At 31.6% G+C, this 21,748-nt stretch overlaps 2 protein-coding genes across 6 annotated transcripts in view; one reads left to right on the top strand and one right to left on the bottom strand.

Annotated features, from left to right (window-relative positions):
* The window catches only part of LOC136986270 (hemicentin-1-like), a 62,581-nt gene extending 60,832 nt beyond the window's left edge, over positions 1-1,749 (top strand). Inside the window, 7 exon segments of the mRNA XM_067283763.1 lie at positions 147-181; positions 183-279; positions 361-588; positions 670-732; positions 867-986; positions 1,053-1,179; positions 1,247-1,749. Coding sequence (XP_067139864.1) covers positions 147-181; positions 183-279; positions 361-588; positions 670-732; positions 867-986; positions 1,053-1,179; positions 1,247-1,622 — 1,046 coding nt within the window. The 3' untranslated portion in view covers positions 1,623-1,749.
* Positions 1,750-2,502: 753 nt separating this feature from the next.
* Positions 2,503-16,962, bottom strand: LOC136986332 (Golgi-associated plant pathogenesis-related protein 1-like). Of its 5 annotated transcripts, none has more exons than XM_067283833.1 (6): positions 16,919-16,962; positions 12,582-12,669; positions 12,025-12,426; positions 2,924-3,053; positions 2,768-2,845; positions 2,503-2,695 (listed from the first exon to the last, which is right to left on the bottom strand). In XM_067283833.1, the coding sequence occupies exons 2-6, from the start codon at positions 12,648-12,650 to the stop codon at positions 2,541-2,543; spliced, it is 834 nt and encodes a 277-aa protein (XP_067139934.1). In that variant the 5' UTR covers positions 12,651-12,669; positions 16,919-16,962; the 3' UTR covers positions 2,503-2,540. The 5 variants fall into 5 exon arrangements, with proteins under 5 accessions (XP_067139934.1, XP_067139935.1, XP_067139932.1 ...); XM_067283834.1 differs by having other exon boundaries at positions 16,923-16,938; XM_067283831.1 differs by lacking the exon at positions 16,919-16,962 and adding an exon at positions 15,332-15,463.
* Positions 16,963-21,748: the final 4,786 nt, after the last annotated feature.

Below are 21,748 nucleotides of genomic sequence, written 5' to 3'. Positions count from 1 at the left end.
AATATACAACCAGATATTCTTAGTATAATCAGTATAATTATTTTCATTTGTGAGTTAAATTTAAACTTATACTTTTGCAATGAACTACTTTGAAATTCATATAATTATAAGACTTGAGACATTTAAAATTATTCCATTGTAATTAGGAGAAATTGTTCATCTTACTCATGTGGCAAGAGGCACTAGATAAAGATGGTCGCTTGCTCGTAGATGTTGTAATAAGTGGAAACATTCCCGAAATCCACAAAGATACTAAAGTAGCATTTTTCCCATTTACAGGTAAACATAAAATTAGCATTTACTTATAATATTACATTTCATTAAGTTAATTTTTACTCAAATAATTTTACTTTATTACAGAGGATTACGTTCAAATCGGGCAGGGATTGCTGTATGCAAAATCATCAAGGACATTGCTAATAGATAACCATAAATTACCATATGCTTGGAATCATAGCATAAATTATGACAAATCTTATGGGGAAATGCCATATCCTATGGAGAAATTACAAGCTGTAAATATCAATAGTGATTATCATTTGGAAACAGGGGAACTAACTTATTCTCTAGAAAGTAGCATAAGTTTAGGTTTGTTCTATTTCACATGCAATTTACAGTATTATATTTGTTTAGTAATAATTACTACAGCTGTTGAATGTTTAATTTCAGATGGTCGTCCTTCACAGTGTCCACAAGGATTTAAAATACATCCAACAGGACTTTATTGTACAGGTTAGTTAATATAAACAAGATTCAAACTTTTTCCAATCCAAGAAAAGCACTTTGATTTGGATTTAGGTTCGATAGTTTCTAAAATAAATGTGTTAAAGGAAATCTGTATTTATTTCTATTAAATTTCATCCTAGATATTGATGAATGTGAGGAGAAAAAACAATGTCAGCACTATTGTGAAAACAATCTTGGAAGTTATCGTTGTCTTTGTCCATCTGGTTATACACTTACATCAAATCAACATACTTGTACAGGTAAGCTTTAATAATTAATTACGTCTACTAAATAAAAGTAATTAAATTATATGTATTTTACCTTAGATATCGATGAATGTCTTCTATTTAACATAACTTGTGGTCCCGAAAAGACTTGCTTCAACACCAGAGGAAGTTTCCAATGTATAGACACTCCTTGTCCTCTCCATTATCATCGTGACCCAATTACTAGGTAACAAGTTTAAATGACTTATATTTCTCTTTGTAATGAGTTTCTGAATACTTAACTCTCTCTTTAGATATTGCAAACTGCAGTGTGACGAAAATGATGTCGAGTGTCCACAACACATGAAATTTTCAGAGATCTTGGCATTCAAAATGGTAGCGTTACCAAAAGGTGTTCAGGCTTATCAAGATTTAATCAGGTTAACGGCGTATGATCAAGAGGGAAACCATCTACCTCACAGTACTTTTACAATCAGTGACAATGATACTGGAGTGCCATTTAGAATACGTTTTGAAAATGGACGAGGTGTGCTGTACACACTGAGAGATCTGGATCCCAAAGAGTATCGCATAAAAGTGCAAGCGGTGTCTTATGATGATACATTACAAAACATTCAACATACGACTAAATTTATGGTGTTCATCTCTATATCGGAGCATCCTTATTGATTGCAGTGTTTAATAAACACAAACTCTGGCAATTAATATTTTGTAAGACTTTTTATTATTTACCTTCAGCACTTGTATGATTGTATTTGTTATTTATAACTAAAATATATAAATAGCTCATAACAAATTTTCTTCCCTGAGTTATAAATTCATCAAAACATTTCATATTTATACAGATATACCTCGACTTATGTCGTTTGTCAAAAAAGTATATGGAAAAATGAAGTTTAAGTAATTTTATTTGACTTTACATGCGTCCACCACAAATATTGAAGTCGTAATATCGCTAGAAAAGTGTTGAAAGCACATAAAATCAGATTAACATTTACTGTAAATGTACATATTTTAATATAATCATCATAAATCCTAGAGAACGAAACATGAAAACATCTGTGTTTCTGTGTTGTCGTCTTATTTAGCGGTCTTTAAGTGCTCATTATTGGCATTTTCCACCGTAGTTTTGACTTACGTTGCCTCTCCTGGAACCAATTACCGACGCAAGGCGAGGTATACCTGTATATTGTTTTTTTTTAGGAAGTACTTACACTTAGCTAAATTTTGAATTATTGTATATAAATATTTTCATTAAAGTTACCATTAACAGTCCATACTAGTTTAATAAAAATAGTTATAAAATGTTCTTTCAGCTCTTTTTTTATATAAAGTATTCACATCTTGATAACATGGCAATTAACAAAACAACTTTTGAGAAGTGTCTTTAGGAAAAATCATAATAAAAAGGTAATGAATAATAATGGACCCTTGAAACATTTTTAACAAAGTGCAACATAATATGAAGTGCACATGCTGCATGAAAACTAATTATTTAACAATAAAATATATATGACTAGTGTATAATGGAATATCTGGGATAGTTAAATTGGAAATATTGGAATGTATTGTTTAATCGGGAAATTCTTAATTGGCAGGTTTTGGTACATTATTTTTAAAACTGCCTAGCATATTTCCAGCCGGATTATAATTGGCTACTACAAATATCTTCCCACTTTTACTGCAACTATAGGCCACACCTAATTCTTTGGATTCCTTCCAAATTACTTGAGTAAAATGCCCTGAAATAATGTTTAATTAGGTACGTTTAAACCCAAATTTTAGAGCAGGCAAGTTTCCTTAGAGATACTCACCTGACTTCAAACTGGTTGGTTCTCTTCCAAACTGGTGAAATTTAATTTCACTGTACCAACTGTCAACAGCTTTTTGACCTTGAAAGGAAAATAAAATATAATCAAGTTAAGAAAAAAAAAGTTTAAAGAAAATGATACTTCGATAGAAACAGTTACCTGAAACTTGACTATTTGGATTCGAGCTCCATTCCATATAAATATTCTCACCATATTTATTATTTGGGCGATGTCTAAAGTTTTCACTTGCGGCAATGTTCTTGGCCCACTCTTCTGCATAACGACAGAGCTACAAACAACATAATTTCAATTTTCTATAGAAATTGAAAAATACTAATGCATAAGTCTACTTTAAGAGATATATAGTTAATTAATAAAGTCTGTTTTGTAAAGACAATCTATGTAATCAATTCAGTAACCAATTAGTGACTCAAAATAATAATAAAAAGGTAAAGGCAATATAATGAGGAGAGAGTTTTGTTGCAGCAGTAAAATTTACAACAACTCTCCTTATATTAAATAATATCTTTGTAAATTTGTTTAACTTTTAGTTACCTACAAAATTGTATATTTTAGCAAAAATTGTATCTCAGAAATCTAAAGAAATTTGCATGCAATTTCTTTACAGATTTCACAACTTATTAAATGTATTCATTATTGTTAAGTCATTCTGGAATGCAATCTATAACTATGTACTAAACAATGGCTATTTTTCTTTCATCATGCTATGAAAGTAAAATATATAATAGCAATGTAAGTTTTCCTGGTGAAAATTGTATATCTACATTAAATATATTGTAGGTACACAATGATTCTGAATGAAAATTTATAATGCTAAAGCTATGAATATCCTACTGTATTTATATTAAAGAAAGACTTTAAAACTAATCATCCCCCCATGTGAATGAGAATATGTCCTTATTTTAAACGTCAGTGAGGAAAACTTGTCAAAATCTTTACTCATTAATTGAAAAAATTATAATTCCTTTTTAATTTGATATCTGAAAAAGTGAGAACATAATTAGCTCTTGCATTATTTTTTTCCTTTTTTTGGATTCTTAGTTTAATTAAAGATACTGAATGTCTGTATTAAATTACTTTAACTTTTAGTTAAAGACACAATTGACACTTAATTGTTTTATTTATTTATTAATTAATGTGATTATTTAAATTACATTCTTTAATCTTTAACAAAAAAATATTTTTCACTTCAAGATGCAAGAAAACTCCAGGCTAATGAAATATATCATTATTTAATAAATTATCAAAACAACTACAGAAAACAAATTAACAACAATGAAAAATATTAACTTTTCATTAAAAAAATAATTAAAATTCACAGTTTGGAATCTACTGTCATAGGAACAGCATATGAAAACGAATATAAATTTTCTAACCGAAAAATTATTTTAATATACCAAACACTTGAAATGATATTAAAATTATGTTACATAAATCAGTTATTCGGTTATGGGAAAACCGGAAATTATGAAGCGAAATGGGGAAAAATTTGCAAAATGAAAAATTCATTATAATTGGGAAGTGATCTGAAAAATTAATAATAATAAATGTTTTGGAGAGAAGAGTAAAAAAAATTTGTATAGCATTATGGTCCAACTCAGACTCTTGACGCTGACACAAGGCCGGATTATCGAATAGGCAAAGTAGACAAAAGTCTAGGGCCCGTAATCCGGAGGGGCCCGGCTTAAGTGCAGAAGATTTCTCTGCTTCGATTTCGAAATTCGATAGGACAGAAAAGGCTGTATTTAACAACTCTTACTAAGCTCCGCTCGAATAACCACCATTACCTAAAAAAAAAAAGAAAAAAAAGGTCAACAGCCACCCGTGCGTCAAAAGTAATGTACGCCACGGGATCTCTCGCGCCATCTAGAAATATTGCTAGGGCGCGTCTCGTGGTAGTACTGATGGTTATGATTTATTTTCTAAATCTACACTTATCAGTGACGTGCCTTCATTGGAAGCGATGGAAGCGCCGCTTCCACCTTCCAATGACCTTCCCTTGTATTTTATAAAATATAAATTTTCATATTTTAACATACTTTGCATTAATTAAAATTAATATTTTATTATAACTGCATTATGTATCTTTTACATATTTCTATACTACATGTGAAAAAAAAACGATAAGATTGCTATTGTATATTCGAATAATTCAGTGGCGGAAGGAATGTCGAAACCGGGTCAGTTTCTAATCAGCCAGATTATATAGGCATTAGCACATGCGGTTTACAGTGCACCAACCTCACCCGGTTTAGCTGGTAGAAGCGACACACGCGTAAAGAGTCCGACTTTATATCCCGGAGCGGTTGTGGGCTGTTAGCCACCTGCTAGATATTCGGCCACCCTCGCCCGATTATGTGAATCATGAGCAGACTAGATCAACGGCGAGCAACCCCCGGCCCGCGGGCCAGCTACGGCTCGGCGAAAAGTTTCTATCCGGCCCGCGAGATCTTTAATAGATTATTAAATTGGAAAAATAACTATTAATAGTTAAGTTATTTTTCCAATTCTTTGTAATTTTCGAAAACGATAAGAGAAATAAATGTAGTAATTAACTTTTTATTTATTTATTTCATATTTGCAGACTAAAAAAATTACAAGTCACAAGAAGGCGTCAATTAACTACTACGGCCCGCGGAGAAAAACGTAAAATTTATTCTGGCCCATGTTATAAAAACGGTTGCTCACCCTAGACTAGATTTATAACTTAACCCAACCGATCGGAGTTTACTGGCATGTTTTTATGATAGTTCTGTATAGTTGACAGGAGTTTAAAAAAAAAAAATCCATTAAAATGTTTGATATATTTATTCCGCGTTTATTCCGCTCTCCCATCTAATATTACTTACGGATTTCAATGTTAAACCGGTGATATTACGATTTAGTATGTCCCATCTGTAAGGGGATGCAGAAAAAACGTGTACAATTCTAGTACAGTGTTAAAAATTAACCGTTACTTTGGCAGCATCATTTACAACCAAATTTAATGAATGAGACGTACAATGGTACAAAAAAAGCTCTAGAATTTATTTTCCTTAAATTTACGATTTATATATCCGTTGTCATAAAAATTTGTCTTTCCACTGTTTTCCCAAGACTACAGATATTCAGGTACAAAGTAACTGGTTTCGACTTATTTCTACTTAAGTAGTAGTTAAATAATTAAGCGATTAGGGAATTGGAAACATAAATAAAACCCTGATGAAAGAGCCGAAATTTTACTTAAACAGAAGCTTAACCGAACCAATCTCTTGCCGAGTACGGTGGGGTCTGATCTCTTCGTAATATTAGATGTAATAAAGACAGAAATTTCTCCAGTTCAATGAGAGTGACCGAAAAGTTGTAAATTTTGGAAATTTCCGTGAACACTCGGTCCTAAAACGAATTAGTTAGAAAACGAACGACGGACAATCTGTTAAGTTTAACATATTTAGATTTTTACAGCTATGGTGAGAAACGTTTAAAATCTACAACAACCCGTCGCGTCCTTTGATATAATACTAGTGACGCGACAAAAGAGGCATTTGACATTGACCGGTATCGGCACCCTCGGGATTTGTCACGCACACACCTACCTGGACCGTCTCTGATTCCATTCATTAGCCACTCGTAGGGAGCTATTTCACTAACTTGTAAGTGGATTGTTTTAAGATTTAAAAAGTAAAGAATATTTTGTTATTTTTATGTACGTTTCTTCACAAAGTTATATTTAATTATAAGTTTCATTAAAAGTATATTCATACAATTGAAGAATTTTTTGTACTAGGCATGTATATTCATCACACATTTTGTTTTACCAAGTAAGTTTTTCTGATAATTTTAATTTTAGCCCTTATATCGTGGCTAGTGATTCAAAAATTTATTTTGAAAAAGTTTTGGTTCAAGACCATATAATGAAAAAGAAAACATTATTAAAAGAGAAAGACCAATGCCTAAATTAAATATAAATACGTCAACAAAAAATTTCGACATTTTGACGATAAAATTTATGACGAATGACGATTCTTTCGTAAAATTGAAGCAATTTGGAAATCAAAGCGGAATAGAATTTAACATTGGTAGACAATATAAAATAAATATTGAAAATTATAACAAGATAATTACGATTAATAGATATATCTAAATTAATAGAAGTTATATGTTTTTTCTCAAAGCGAGAATTGGCATTTAGAGGGCGTAGGGAATTTATTGAATCTAATAACAGAGGTAATTATATTGAACTTTCTTATTTATTAAGTACGTCAGATAATCTATTAAAAATACATTTAAAGAAGTATACGGTTTTTACTGGCTTATCGAACAAACGAATACGAACGGGCCCTGACGCGCAATTAATTGATTGCCCCTGTAAGTCGGCTTCTTACAGAAACACATCTTCCCTATCATCAAATGTCACGGCACGCCACTGACACTTATACGTCGCGACATCGCATATTCGATATAGCGTTCAAGTTGCTCGAGTGCGAAGATATTACAATTCAATAGTGTTTTATAAAAGAGTTAAAAAGTTATGGGTGACACCACGATATCCGCACCGGGTGTCACCCATGCTAGCTACGCTAATGTCACATTATATAAGATTTGTTTAGATGCAACTTATTTAAATGGGGCCCCAATTTAAATTTTGTCTAGGGCCCGCTAGAGGCTTAATCCGGCGTTGCGCTGACACACTTTTCTTTGAAGGAGTCGAACAAAGCAAAATTTATATGCTCAACATAACTTCATTTCCTACACACATTTGACTTAATAATTATTTTTGTATATAAAGTTTGGATTTTTTTCTGAAGACACAAGCTTTAGCCTACTTTCCGAAAATTTATGTATAAAGTTTCTTAGATTTCAATACCCAGTTCCTACGATCCTTAAAAAAAAATGTGTGCTACATGCATTTGTGTTATAAGAATTAAATCCTATACGAAATGCTGTGCGTTATCTTTTAAGTAAAAAAAAAAAAAAGATTATTTCGATATGTACAAGTATAAACAATTTATAGAATTTCTTTCTAGCATCCATTAAAACAAAATTAAAAATATAAAATCTAAATACTTTGGTTTCGATTAAGATTTTCTAAAATTCTGATGCAATCCTAATATTGGACATTAATTCGTCTAAATTATACTCTATTGTAATATTATTTGGAAGGTATTAATGAAGCAAAGTATTATTGGGCCTAATTAGTTACTAGCTTTTATTTATTTTAAAATCATATTTTCGATTCGTGGGGCATGACGTCTCATACGACGAAATTTTATAAAATTCCAACCAATAAACAAAAAACTAAATAACCGAAAATAGGATGATGGCTAAAGAGAAATTTCCTGTGTCAAAATACAATAGGAAATATCCTAATTTGAGGAAACTATTAACACATACCGACTAGGGATTGCAATCCAGCAATGTTATCAATCCAGCTGGATTTTTGCTGGACCAACATCATTCCAGCTGGATCCAGCGCGGATCCAGCGCAGATGTATTTTTGGTGCAATAAAGTGTTATCTATCTATCTATCCAGCAATTTATGTTTTTTTAAAGAAATAAAAGTTTCTTAAGTATTTAAAATAAATGTTTTATTATTTAGACTGGTCACTATAAATCAGTAAAACTTCTTACACATTTAGCTAGTAAACTTAACTTTGGTTCGGTTTAACACTTGAGATAGAGTTAATTAACTTTGAATGTTTAGTTAAATTATAATTATAATGTAATCTTTAAGTCAAATAATAGCAAATGTAATTCTACTAATTAATTTATATTAATATATTATAATAATGTAAGGACAGATAATCAGTGGCTAAGTGGCTATCAGTCTTACAAGTTTTCTTATATAGGCTCTACATATCAGTCTGTAGTTATTTATAACTAATTTAATTATTCGTGTAAAGTAGTGAATAAGTAATTAGTAGTAGTCTAGTAGTTAGTTATTATTATCACAATCATGACTCACATACATTCATATCATCATATATCTAAGATACTGATATCTAAGATACTGATACTGATCATTAATTCAATTAACTATTTAACTAACTAGGTAGCCTCAGTTTCTCACTAATTTTCACAATAAAATCGCCTAGCCTAGCCCACTAACCACTTATAGAATAAAAGTTAAAAAGTCTTATTTAATAGAATTAGAGTAGAAATTATAAAATATTAGTCTTGTCTTGAATAAAGTATTTTAAAGGATTAAATAAAATTAAATCAATCACTTCTGTTATTTTTTTTTTTTTTACTTTTCTGGAAGTAGGATCTCAAGAAACAACTGGTATTGATGGTGTTGTCTCTCAACCTACTTCTTAATGAACTGCATATATATCCCGCTGCGGAGAAGGCCCTTTCTGCCTCTACGTTAGTTGATTTCAGGGTCATCAAACAATCATAAATCGTTCCGTCACGTGATTCATTGACGTCACAACCGACCGTAAATTAGAATTATGCACCAGAACTAGGAGAAAAGCCACTTATTTTATTTAGCGCGAAGACACTTTATTTAGCGAGAGCGCAAAGTCAACTGGCAATTAGATCAGCAGAGGCAAAAGGGCGGGCGATGCGATGTACAGAGGGGGGTGTCGCGCGTGCCGCACTGAACGGCAACGTCGCTCTGGCCGCCGAGTGATAGTGCACGTAGCAAAGCGGCAACGGCGACAACGTAGACTTTTGCGCCATTATTTAGAAAGTTAATTGAGTATTTGCGGATCCGCAGCTCTGTACCCAGCAGGCCGAAGAATGCGCTGGATCCAGTTGGACTGCTGCATGAGGGATCCAGCAATTGCAATCCCTAATACAGACATTGTTTTTATGGGATTTTCCCGTTTCATCATCAAATCAACCATACAAAATGATCAGCTTTAAACATATTTTAATCGCTAGTTCTAGCAAATTACTAACCAATTATAGTACAGTACTTGGATACAACTCACTATAAAATCACTTCTCGTAATTATTACGCAAAATATAATAGATACAGAGAAATAAATATAAAGTAACGTATATAAGACAAGCACATAAAAGTTAAACAATAAAACAATCGATATTTAAATAGGGAAAAGTTGGGTAATGACGCTCGGCGGATTATGATTAAAACAATGTATATAAACTACACATATTTAGCTTCCCATCCCTGCTTTTTGTTTGATTTATAGTATGCTGTTAGGCCAACAAAAAAGCATCAGGATCTAATATGACAATGAAGAGTAATGATGTTCACGTAAGCTAATTACAACAACCAGCGTAAAGGCGCTGGTTGTAATTATGGTTGGTTAGGTCATATATTTCACCCGTTTCTTTCATTTCAAACAATAGGCCTACTAAATGGAGAAAATTGAGTAGGCAATAAAAAACAAAACATTCACAAATTCTAACAGTTAAGTTTATTCCAAGGAAATCACAAACGAGTGACGTTAGAAAGCGAAAATCTGAAGACAAAAATGAAAATCTGCACTCCAAATAATTATAAAATGTGATTATTTTCTACGTGAATCTTCAAGTGAAATTATGAGTGGCCAATGTCCAACCATTGAGCGGTAATACCAAACATCGTCGGATATTTCCGATTGATGGATGGCATTAGAAATAATAAAAAATTTTAAAATAAACTTCTAATTAATGTAAGATTAATAACGCCAATTTGTACAGTACACTTTAAACTTTTATTTTATTAATAAAGTTTTGGTGTTGGTGTAAATTTGAGTGCGTTATTTTAGTTTAGTTTTCTCTTAGGGGCACGGCATTAACTTGCCCTTTTTCTCCTATTTGTATACGGCAACGCGACACATGGGCGATCTGTCAAGGAAGTGATGCTTCCAGGGAGGCATTCTATGGGAAACTGGCTCCCCTTGTTAGGTGATTCAAACGTGAAGAAAACACGTAAAACTCCAAGTACTAGTTCATCGGCGAGACGCGAAACCACGACCAATTACCATTGTTTATTGGTTCTATCCATTCGGCCACTAGTGGACTCGTGATATTAAATGCTAATGTATAAACTAATAAAATGAAATTAACAATTATCTAATTATATAGATATTTTGCTTTTGAAGCAAACTGCAGAGCGTTTTATAATTAAACATCAAGTTAGACCAACTAGGAAACGAGAGGGTTTTTTTTTTCTTTTACTCTCCACTCTGGAGTACTTTTTTTCATTTTTATTTCTCTCCAGATTGTAGGCACTAAGAGCCTTTGAAATCAGGCAGACCACCCGCGAAAAATTCCTGGAGTTATCGTATTGCCCGTATTCGATCCCTGATCCCCAGAGCAGTAGGCTGACGCCTTTACTACCTCGGTCTTCGCTCTACGAGGATCTTTATTTCTCATGCCCATCAAGCCAACAAGAACAGCCTGATAGCAACGGAAGTGGTTCAACCTATCCTGGACAAATCATCTATAAAAATTGTGTTACCGTTTTAGATTAGGTAACTAAATAAATAAATCTACTAAATTCGCACAAATTAAAAACGAAACCAAACGTATTTGATAACGTTATCAGTTATGATTAATCTGACATTTGCATAGATTATAGAATTATCCCAAAATATGTAGAGTCCGTGGTGTATTGAACTGTATTTACTGGTAAAGTGAATAGATTTAACTAAGCTCCAGCTTTAAAAACTATTGAGATAATTCCAATTTCTAATTTTTTTTTTTCAGTTCCTTTTAACAATTGCCAGTATGAGTTAATTCTCTTCCTGAACTGCGCTTTCCTTCCTGATCACACAGACATAAATATTAGTATATAGATTATCATAAATAGATTATCATAAATTAGAGTAAACAGGACGCGCCGTCGCTACACTTTAAAATGCTATTTTCTCGATAATGATTCGTCGAACGTAAAAATTACAAAAACTTTTATTTGGCACGAAACCAGTCTTAGAATTAATCCCGCTAACAATTTTGATAACCTTGTACGTGTTTACTAAACAAGTATAATAATATTTCGGTGTTAACAATATCGTGTAACGCCAGGAACTGAAAATTTATTTACTGAAGTCTCACAACAAACCTTTATTTTAATCTTAAAACTGCTTTTAAAAATTGCAGCAGGCAATTAAAAATCTATCAGAATAATTCGCGTAGACTAATTCGAATCCATCTCGAGTGATGTAGATGTTGCAGATTTGGAATCGAGTGCGAAAATCGATCGCCCAGATAATTCCAAGGCCCGAATCGATTGTCGCAATATGCTAAAAACTAGTTTCAGATTTTGATATATAATTCATAGAGACTATAAAAAATGTACTCACTTCCTTTGATAATTTTAAAGGTGGAACTCCGTGAATGGTTCTGTAGTGGTTGTGCCACTGGAGGCAATTCTGGGCGAAATCTCCCGAAGACTCTACGGAAGTCATATTGGAAACGGGTTCTGTTTTCTGTACTCGAACAGGACTCGATTCAGTTAGAACTGTTTTCACAGGACGGCTCTGGAGACTTCGAGTTATGGTTCGAGTTACTGTAGGAACATCCACCGAATCGGAACTGCTTACTGTTTTGGTAACGGTTCCCTCTTTTGTCACGTAGTGGAACGTACGAACGGGAGAAGTCTTCTTTTCCGATATATCAAAATCTCCAAATTTAGAGAGCAAATCTTGAGTCAGATCGCTTCCTCCTCCTGAAGTTTTAGTCGTTATGGTCTTCACAATTCGCCTCTATAATTGGAACATTGATATATTAATAATAATTACTTTTGTAGCGACATTTCTTCTCCACGACTCGAGTATTATAATAAATTAAAAGATAGCATTTCAACTAAAGTCTGCGATATTCTACATAAATCATTTACGTCTTTAAAAATAAAAATCACCTGTCCCATAGGTTGATCCGAAGACACGCGCTCCACAGTTTTAGTGACAATAACTCTCTTTTCGGCCATTTTATCTCGTAATTAACACCTAAAAAACATATTTAAAACGTTTAGGTCTACTTTTAATAAATTCGCAATCAAAATTTATACAAAAGACTAAAAATAAGTTTAATACATAAATAATAAATCGATCTCAAACAATGAAAGGATAGGCTTCACTCTGTTTCTACTTCATTAAAAATATACTATTGTTGTTATAAATTCGAAATAAATATTTGTTAGATTATACCATTAAAAATTTATTATTTTTTTTAATTTAAATTTAATTTTTAACAAAAATATCTCATCTAAAAATAACAATAATGAAAAATGATCTATTAAGGAAGCAAGAGCGTAAACGGAAAACACAACTTCCTGATTTTAAAAATGCTTATTTTACAATTTAATCTTTTTTAGTAAGATTGAAAATTACACAAAATTAAAATTATATATTAAAATTTTTTATCTTCAACTTAATTTAAATGATATTGATAGGGATTAACACTCGTTAACTAAGGAAATGTTAACACAAAAGAAACAATTCGTCATAATGGATTATACATTTAAAATAAAATAAATAAATAAAAGAATTAATTATTATAGTAGAATGTGAAATTATAGATTAAATTAAAACTAATTTAGAGCATTCTTTGGATCTAATTCGGTTTATAATGGCGCTGGTTATAATCCAAAACTTTATTTCAATTAAATCTGTTGAGTGAGAAACTTACGATCATTCTTGTGAATTACATTTTAAAGTGAGTTTCTTTGTTAATATAATTATATAATAAATATACATAGGCTCTAATATTATCATTTTATTAATCAGCCAACCGTATTATAATGCTAAAAGCATAATCAGAATAAAAAATTATAAAAATAAATATACATTATTTTCTTCTATCAATGGGAGGTGATATTCAATGGATCTTTCGAATCTCGCCTTATATTTATAATTAATAAAATTAATAAATTTATGTTGTTTATAGTTGTATTTTAATAATAACTATAAATTTTATAAGGACTTCCTATATAAAACTTCCTTTAATCTTTTTTTTTTAAATCTGAAATATGATATGTCTGTCAGTCTGACCGAAAACACGCTAAAACTTATTTCCATAAATAATACTTCATACAGCATATGAGAATATATAATTCACATTGAATCTTAAATAAATATTTTTATAGTTTTATCTTCACATAAAATCTACATAACATCCAAGTCATAAAATATAATATTGAGAAATGCTGTTATGTAAATTAAATACATTTCTTAATTTTCCTAAAGTTCTTATTTTATAAATAAAGATAAGAAGGATGAGAAAGTAACATTTATGTGTAAATGAAGATTAATAATTAAATTATGGAAATATTAACTGAAATGATTTCTCTATTAGATTAATTAAAATTTTGATGGAAATACTAATCAAGCAATTGCTATAAAATTAATTAAAACAGCATTAGTTTACAAGACTCCTAAATGTAGTATATAGATTATAATTTAGCCTATAAATTTTTATATTTCAGAACATATATTAAAACATAAGTCATATTTGTATAGTTTAAAAAAATTATCATTTATTTATTACAAACAGGAATGCTGTAATTGTTTTAATTCTAATGCTATGTATTTTTAGTATTTTCAATAAGTAAAAACTAATTGCGCTGTGTTCTTAGCAAACTAAATTATCTGCAAAAATGTTAATTAATTTATAAAAAAATAAAAATGGAACTTCCAATTAATTTCTCGCTCGAAAGACTTGCACACAATCAGACAAAAGATCAGTAAATTAACAAGCAGACAAAAAACATCTTGAGAGGATTGAAATACATCGTCTACGGTTTCATCATCATCGCAAAAATTATATAATTATCGTCTACTACTTGAAATATTCAGTGCAATGTTTATAGGACGTTTACGATTAAAGTATCCTATAAGGTACGTCTTATAAGAGAGGATAGGCTATCACATTATGATATAATACTATATCCGACCTGTCTTAATCCCACTTATGCAATTATCCTGAATATTCCAGTTAGTAAAATTGTTATTACTATAACTTAAGAGGGCGATCGTTACACAAAACGATAATTTTATCGTCCAGATATTGAATTAATCTTTTAGAAATTTTTAATTTTAAGTTAATGAATACAGATAAAGACAAAATTAGATAGAAATTTCTATAATATCGATTTAATAAGAAGTCAAAGTGATTTAGGCAATAAATTATCGAAACGTGAATAATCCCGTAGTTGTATATTAAAGTTTTAGTTGCGAGACAACATTAAGAGATGTCAGCAGCTGCTACGAATTTTAAAATGTCTACTCACTCCGATGAAGAAAATCATCCAACTCCCAATATAGGATCAATATCGATCGCCGATGGAGGCAAAGCGTCAACAGTTAGCAAAGAGAAGAATTCTTTGCAGAGAATGCACTGTTTATGCGTCTATCTGCAGCTGCGTGTGGGGTTTTTATTGTTTGTCGGAGAATAATTAAATTTCTAAAAATCAAATTAAGAGATGGTGAATGCGTCGTGGTCAACGACCTTACCAAAAATCGATTATACAATTATACACGGGTCCTTATTAATTTAATAAATATACACAACCCGAATTAATAAACATTTTCATAAACACATAAAGAAACGATTAAAGTAGACTTATAAGTGGAAAATTAATTAAATTAATTAGCTTGTACTGTACTTTACCGTTGTGGGTTGAGGAATGAGTGAATACTAGACTAACAGTAACTCACTTTTATAAGTCATTATCAGCAGTGTAGCTGCAATGCAGTTTGATTGCACGACATGATCGTCGTCATACACGTCGGCTTCCTCATCCTGTTCAGCGAAAGCAAACCTTGACACATCGAACGACATTTATTAAAATTCTGAATATCTAATCTACTTATTATTAATTTAAATGCAATAATTATTTTATTGATAGTCTACTGTATAATTATAAAGTTTCGAAACTGTAGGTAGTAACACGTGACGAGCAACCACGTGTTTTGTCGTCTATTGTTCTTCTGTTTCGCGCGTAACGAACTTGAGAAATTCGGACTGAAGCAGGCATTTAAAAAATGCAATTAGCAAACAAAAATTGAGAAGTGCAAAGTTTTTTATTGCTTTATCGCTTTAGTTTCGATAGAATTTCTGTTAACAAGATAAGAGCTTGTCAAGATAAGCTGAACAATGTGTTAGTGATTAAATAAGGATCTGGAGTTCGTCACATTGTTTTCTTTTAAATATAAAGTTAATTCTAATCTAAATATTGATTTGTCATTAAATCCGTTCGGGTTATATTGCAATTCTATTTTAAAGATTTCAAAGTCCTTTCTGTTAAAGATAAATAAATTATTGTTTAATTAAACGAAACATCGGTTGATGGCAAGAATCCCACTTACCTAATTTAAAACAAGCGAAAAACAATATTTAATTTCCGTAGAGTAAACACAATTATCTCTTACGACAAACAGAATAAAAATTTCTTTGTAGCAGACGCTTTATTATATTTACATAACTTTAATTAAATAATTTAAATTTTAAGCGGCTATTAATTCCAAAACTCGATGGTGACGTTAAACAATTGGGATAACAAAAATAACTCTATTAAGTAATTAACGATGACAAAATTTTAATTAGAGTTTATTTGTGTGATGTAACGAAAAAAAATTATTGATAATTTAGAAATTTTCATGTCATTAATGGTCATTAATTAATGATCTTAAATGTGTGCTCTTGTAATACTGTACACTGGTACATTAGTTACAATATGGCTGCCTGCGCCATATTGTAACCAGTAAAATGATTATGCAGTGAGTCACATTCCTTACCTTAGCATTTTCTTTATCTGAATCACTATTTATTAGTTAGTTCGTATTCAGTGACACTTTCGGAAATCGTAAAATAGATTTGTTTTTCATTATCCCACATAAATGATTAAAGGATGTATTTGCTTTATAAGCGATAAGTAGTGTATCCTGTACCTAACAATGCGGATTTCGCGTTATAAAGTATATAACTGTGATAATTTTATATTTTTAATTCTTTAACTTGTATTCGTGTTAAAATTTGGTTAAGAATTTAAAACAATATTAAAAAATTTAGCTTTCTAGTAGATTTTTATGTTTATAAATGAACAAGCCTTAAAAATTAGTTGCGTATTCGAAAGCTATTCATAATAGATTATACATAAGCAGCATAGAAACATTTCTTGCCATAAAATAATTTATAATTTAATTAAGTTTAAAATCTATAAAAAAAAATAATAATAAATAAAGAGCCGAGGGTTACCTACAATCGTGTAAATAAGACTCGTCATCCTTCTATACGCTTGACTAACAACTTTAACACAATAAAATTATGATAATTAATTGACACTTTGAATGAAAATAATAAAAATATATAATATTTCGTTATTATTTTTAATTTTATTCAAACTATTAATATATAATATTGTAAAATAGGCTACAGGAAACAGAATTAAATTGTGTAATTTCACCTGCTCGATATGTAAATATTTTGATTTTTGATGAGACCAGAGAAGTTCAGTGTATCTATATGAAAAATTCTTTTATTTTAAATAAATAATACAAGTTGAGGACTAAATATAAATAAAATTGGAACACGACACTGGCAGATCAATTTGCATAATTGTAGGTAGGGAAGAGCCTTGAAGAAAGGTAGACTCTGCCATTGTTAATTGTATTCCTATGATTGGAAAGGATGCAAGACAGATTTCAGTTCAGGCTCCAAATACAGGATTTTTATTCGATAGACATTCTCAGGAAAACATTTATTGAGTCTCGAGACTTTTTTCAATATTGCTATTTTATAATTGAAAAATCACTTATAGATTGCAATGGATGAGCTTCCGAATCTAGATTACTCAATGGAGAAAATGTTGGCATATTGCTGTAACCATCAATTGTTTGAATGAAATGTTTAATTTTGTTTGTTGAAATATCACTCCTTTCGCTTATTTTATCTCTTAATTAAATAAAACGAAGACTGATAAATGTGTCATTCATGTAGATTACATTTTGAAATTTATGAAGTCTTATCTATACCCTATCTATACACATGAAAAACTTCGTAAAGTTTAAAAAATAAAATCGATTTCGATAATCACGACCCTTTATAATTACAGTAAAATCTGCCTAAAACAGACGGTATATAAAACATAAACCTGCTTAAAAGGATAATAAATCTCGGGACAGTACGATTTTCTACTTTAAATACTATTACGAGTCGGAAACCAGTCTAGCGCGGAAACGGAAAACTTTTTGGGTGCCAAATGTGAGATAACCCGAGTAAAACTAATTTTTTTTTTTTCGACGTAAAGCTTGGTTTACTTAAAGTAAAACCAAGTTAAATAAAATTTCTGTTTTATGTAGGCTAGACAGTGGTGCGTTATACTATGGGCAAAAGGGCTATTGCAATCCCAGTAGTGAAGGAGACCACAAACCAATTTTTTATAAGAAAATATTTGCCCCAAAAAATTTCCTTGAAGAAAAATATTTGAAGTCAACACTGTACACGGGGCCCTCTAATTCAAATCTGCCTGGGCCCCATGATGCCAAAACGCGCCCCTGTATGTAGATCTTTAAAAAATTAAATATTTTAATCAAATTCTCTTATATCATTCTGATTTCAAGTGATATGAATAATTCTATGTCTAAGTTTGTGAATCATACAGGAAGGAAACTGAATTGCTGAACATGCAATATGCAAATAGCTTATTACAGTATTTTCAATAAGAAAAGCAAATAGATTTTAATTTAAGTCTTGGAAAAACAATTAATAAAATAAAAGGCCATGATTATTCAACGGTTATTTCCTAAATTATCATCAAAAAGCGTTTTAGTTTTCCCCTCATTATTCTGCTATTAACAGTCGAGAGGAAAACGGCAAATTTTCATAATTTCATGTATTGTACGTATTTCTGGATGTCAGGAAATTCTCGTATCACGTGACCATATATACCATGAAGGCTTCAAGTATGACATTAAAAAGGGGCACTGCACACGATATGTCCGGGATAGCACAAGTACAGGCCTCTACAGTTAAATGAAATGAAGCGAGTATCCTCAGAGCTATAAGTTCACTATCGTTAGCATTGAGCCAAGAGAAAATTGAAATTTATAAAAGTAAATTAAAAGATGATTGCTTAAACTCCAGGGATGCAAATGAGCTAAATAATGCACGGAAATTCTGCATAAAAGTAAAATTAAAATATAAGAATTCTTAGTCTGCACATGTCCGTATATTTTTATGCATTTTTTATTATTCATATCATTTAGCGTTTGTTTAAAATATTTTATATTTGTATTTAAATGTTTATTTATCTGATTTAAATTTAAATACGACAGTTCGAACGTTCCTTTGTTAAAATGTTCTATTTTAAAAAGGCGTTCGAGTTCAGTTATACCTGAAGATGACCTATTGCATTAGGTTGAAAACGTTTCTGTTTGTTTAATAAAACTTTTCTCAGCAACAAAAGATGGTTTGATAGTTTATTAAGTATAAAAAGATGAATTTGATTAGTGCTTCTTGATAAATATTTGCATCACATTAAAAAAATTGTAAAGTATTTTGGTACTCGTAAGGAACTTGAACAAAATATCTCAAATATGATGCCGTAAAATAATTGTTTTCTTATTTCCACGAATAAAATGGATACAAAAGTATGCATTCATATATTTAAAAAACTCATCAACGAGTTGCTTAACTTTCCAGGCAACCTTTAAAACTGCGTGTGGCCCTATTTGTTACGATATTTTATTTTTAAAACTTTTTATACTTTTAATTATTATAAAATTACAAAAAAAAAAACTTAATTTTGAGGGTAAGGACGAGTTATCGAATTTTATTATATATATATATATAATATATATATATATATATTGTAAATAATGCTAATAACGAGTAAAATCGTCATTAAATCCAACCTTACTCGAGATACGACACACGGCCCTCCTCTTTCTCCCCAACCGCTCGACCTTTAACCATTAAAATTTAATAGCATCAATCCCCCTAATACACAAACCTCCCTGCAAAATTTCAAAAATTTTCGACAAAAACCGTAGGAGTTAAGCTTCAAAGAGGGTGAACAAAATCGTGCCCTCCACTCATACACTAACACCCAAACATACAGAAAAAAAATCACACACTTTTTTGTACTTCTCAACGCTTGAAACATCGAGAAATACAAAAAGTATGTGATTTTTTCTGTATCTCTGGGTCCCCAGTCCAAAAATGTAAAAATCTGGGGGTCATTTTTTGACCGATCACCATATTTTCCCTCTGTTATATATAACAGAGCCGGGAAACTAAAAAAATATTGATATGCAAGTGTGGGATAAGTTTCCTGCTACGTATTGTATTTGTATATATTAGTAACGTGCATAGTAGTAATGAAATTTATAGATAAAGGAGCAGCATGAGGTAAGCTCTCCAACAAAAATTTCTGGGTGCGCCAACGATGTACACTATACATGTACAGGTATAGTACTACAGGGTAATTATAATTAAAGTTGCCCTACTCAGACCTGTGTAGAACCCGTTCTTGTTTGAGTATTTTGATGAAACTTGGTATATACGTTATATGGACCATGGGGGAAAGGAAATGAAAAAAATATTTAGTTCAAATTTCTACCACCAGGTAAACAATGGCGCATGAAGAACAAGAAACACAGAATGGAAGCATGCGAAAGGTTTTTATTCACATTTGTTCAATGTGCAATCCATTTGCGTCAAAGCGCCTTACAGCATGTTCAAAAGTAGCCCGATAGGTTTCGTGAAGAATTGCCAACGTGGCGTAGACCTATTATACTTGCTTTCAATTCAATTCAAGCATAGTCCGTATGCCTCCTCTATAGACACGATCTTTCAGATATCCCCAAAACCAAAAGTCACGGGGATTCAAGTCTGGAGATCGAGGAAGCCAAGCATTCGGAAAACTTCTCGAAATTGTCCGATCATCTCCAAATTTGTCATAAAGCTGTTCATTCACTTGTCGGGAAATATGAGGTGTGCCCCATCTTGCATGAAGATAGTAGTCTCTAAACATCCTTGTTCTTGTAAAACAGGAATGACGTGACGCAGTAACGGACACCCGTCACGGAACACCTTTTACGATCTTAAGGTGTGATCTCAAAGAAAAAGGAGCCAAGAATGAAGTCAGAAGTGAAACCACACCAAACGGTGATGTAAGCATAGTGCAAAGGCTGTTCATGCACATCGGGTCTTACAGTACCCCATATGCGACAGTTCTGCAGTATTCACTGCTTCGTCTAGGATGAAATGTCTCGTCTGATCACAAAATGTTTCATGGCCATGCTTTGTGAACGGCTATTCTGGCCAAAAACTGGCAAGCAAACTCTGTGTGTTGTTCTGGATCTCGAAGGTGCAGCTTTTGCAACACGTGGATCTTGTACGGATACCACTGTGAAATGGATCGCACAATTTTTCGAACCGTATACCAAGGAAGAGACAAATCACATGGCATAAGTGCTCGAGCGATGTCACGTGATTTGTCTCCTCCTAAGAATGCTGGGAAGCGTTTGCTCTGTCAATCACAGCAGCGACGACTTGCTCCCCAGTTTCATTTGAAATCCTTTTCCGACCTCTTCCTGGCAATACACCCAACTCTCCAGTCTTTTCAAATTTGGTAATCATCTTTTTCAAACCCTATATAGGCCCTATTCGCAAGCCTTTCAAGCGTCGACATTCTTGCAGTGCAGCCGAACCATTACTGCCGCTGTAATAAAACAAGTTTACTGTACCAGTAAAGCTCGATCTTTCTCTGTAAAGGCATGATAAAGAATGATAAAGAACGACAACGACTACTGGCTTTTTAAAAGGTTTCTAATTTGTATATCATCCGCTGCATGCGCCATTTTTCACCTAGTGGTAAAAATTTAAACTAAATATTTTTTGCATTTTCCTTTTCCCCATGGTCCATATAACGTATATATTAAGTTTCATCAAAATACGTAAATTAAAACGGGCTTTATACAGGTCTGAGTAGGGCAACTTTAATTATAACCACCCTGTACTTATCAAATCCGGACAGGTCGAAAAATCCCCAGGAATTTTTCGGGGTAATCCGACCGGATATGT

This window comes from Centruroides vittatus, unplaced genomic scaffold, assembly GCF_030686945.1.
Source record: "Centruroides vittatus isolate TY-2023 unplaced genomic scaffold, ASM3068694v2 scaffold_1015, whole genome shotgun sequence".
Classification (NCBI taxonomy): Eukaryota; Metazoa; Arthropoda; class Arachnida; order Scorpiones; family Buthidae; genus Centruroides; species Centruroides vittatus.
Note: the sequence above shows the minus strand (reverse complement) of the source record. Positions and strands in the feature narration are given on the sequence as shown.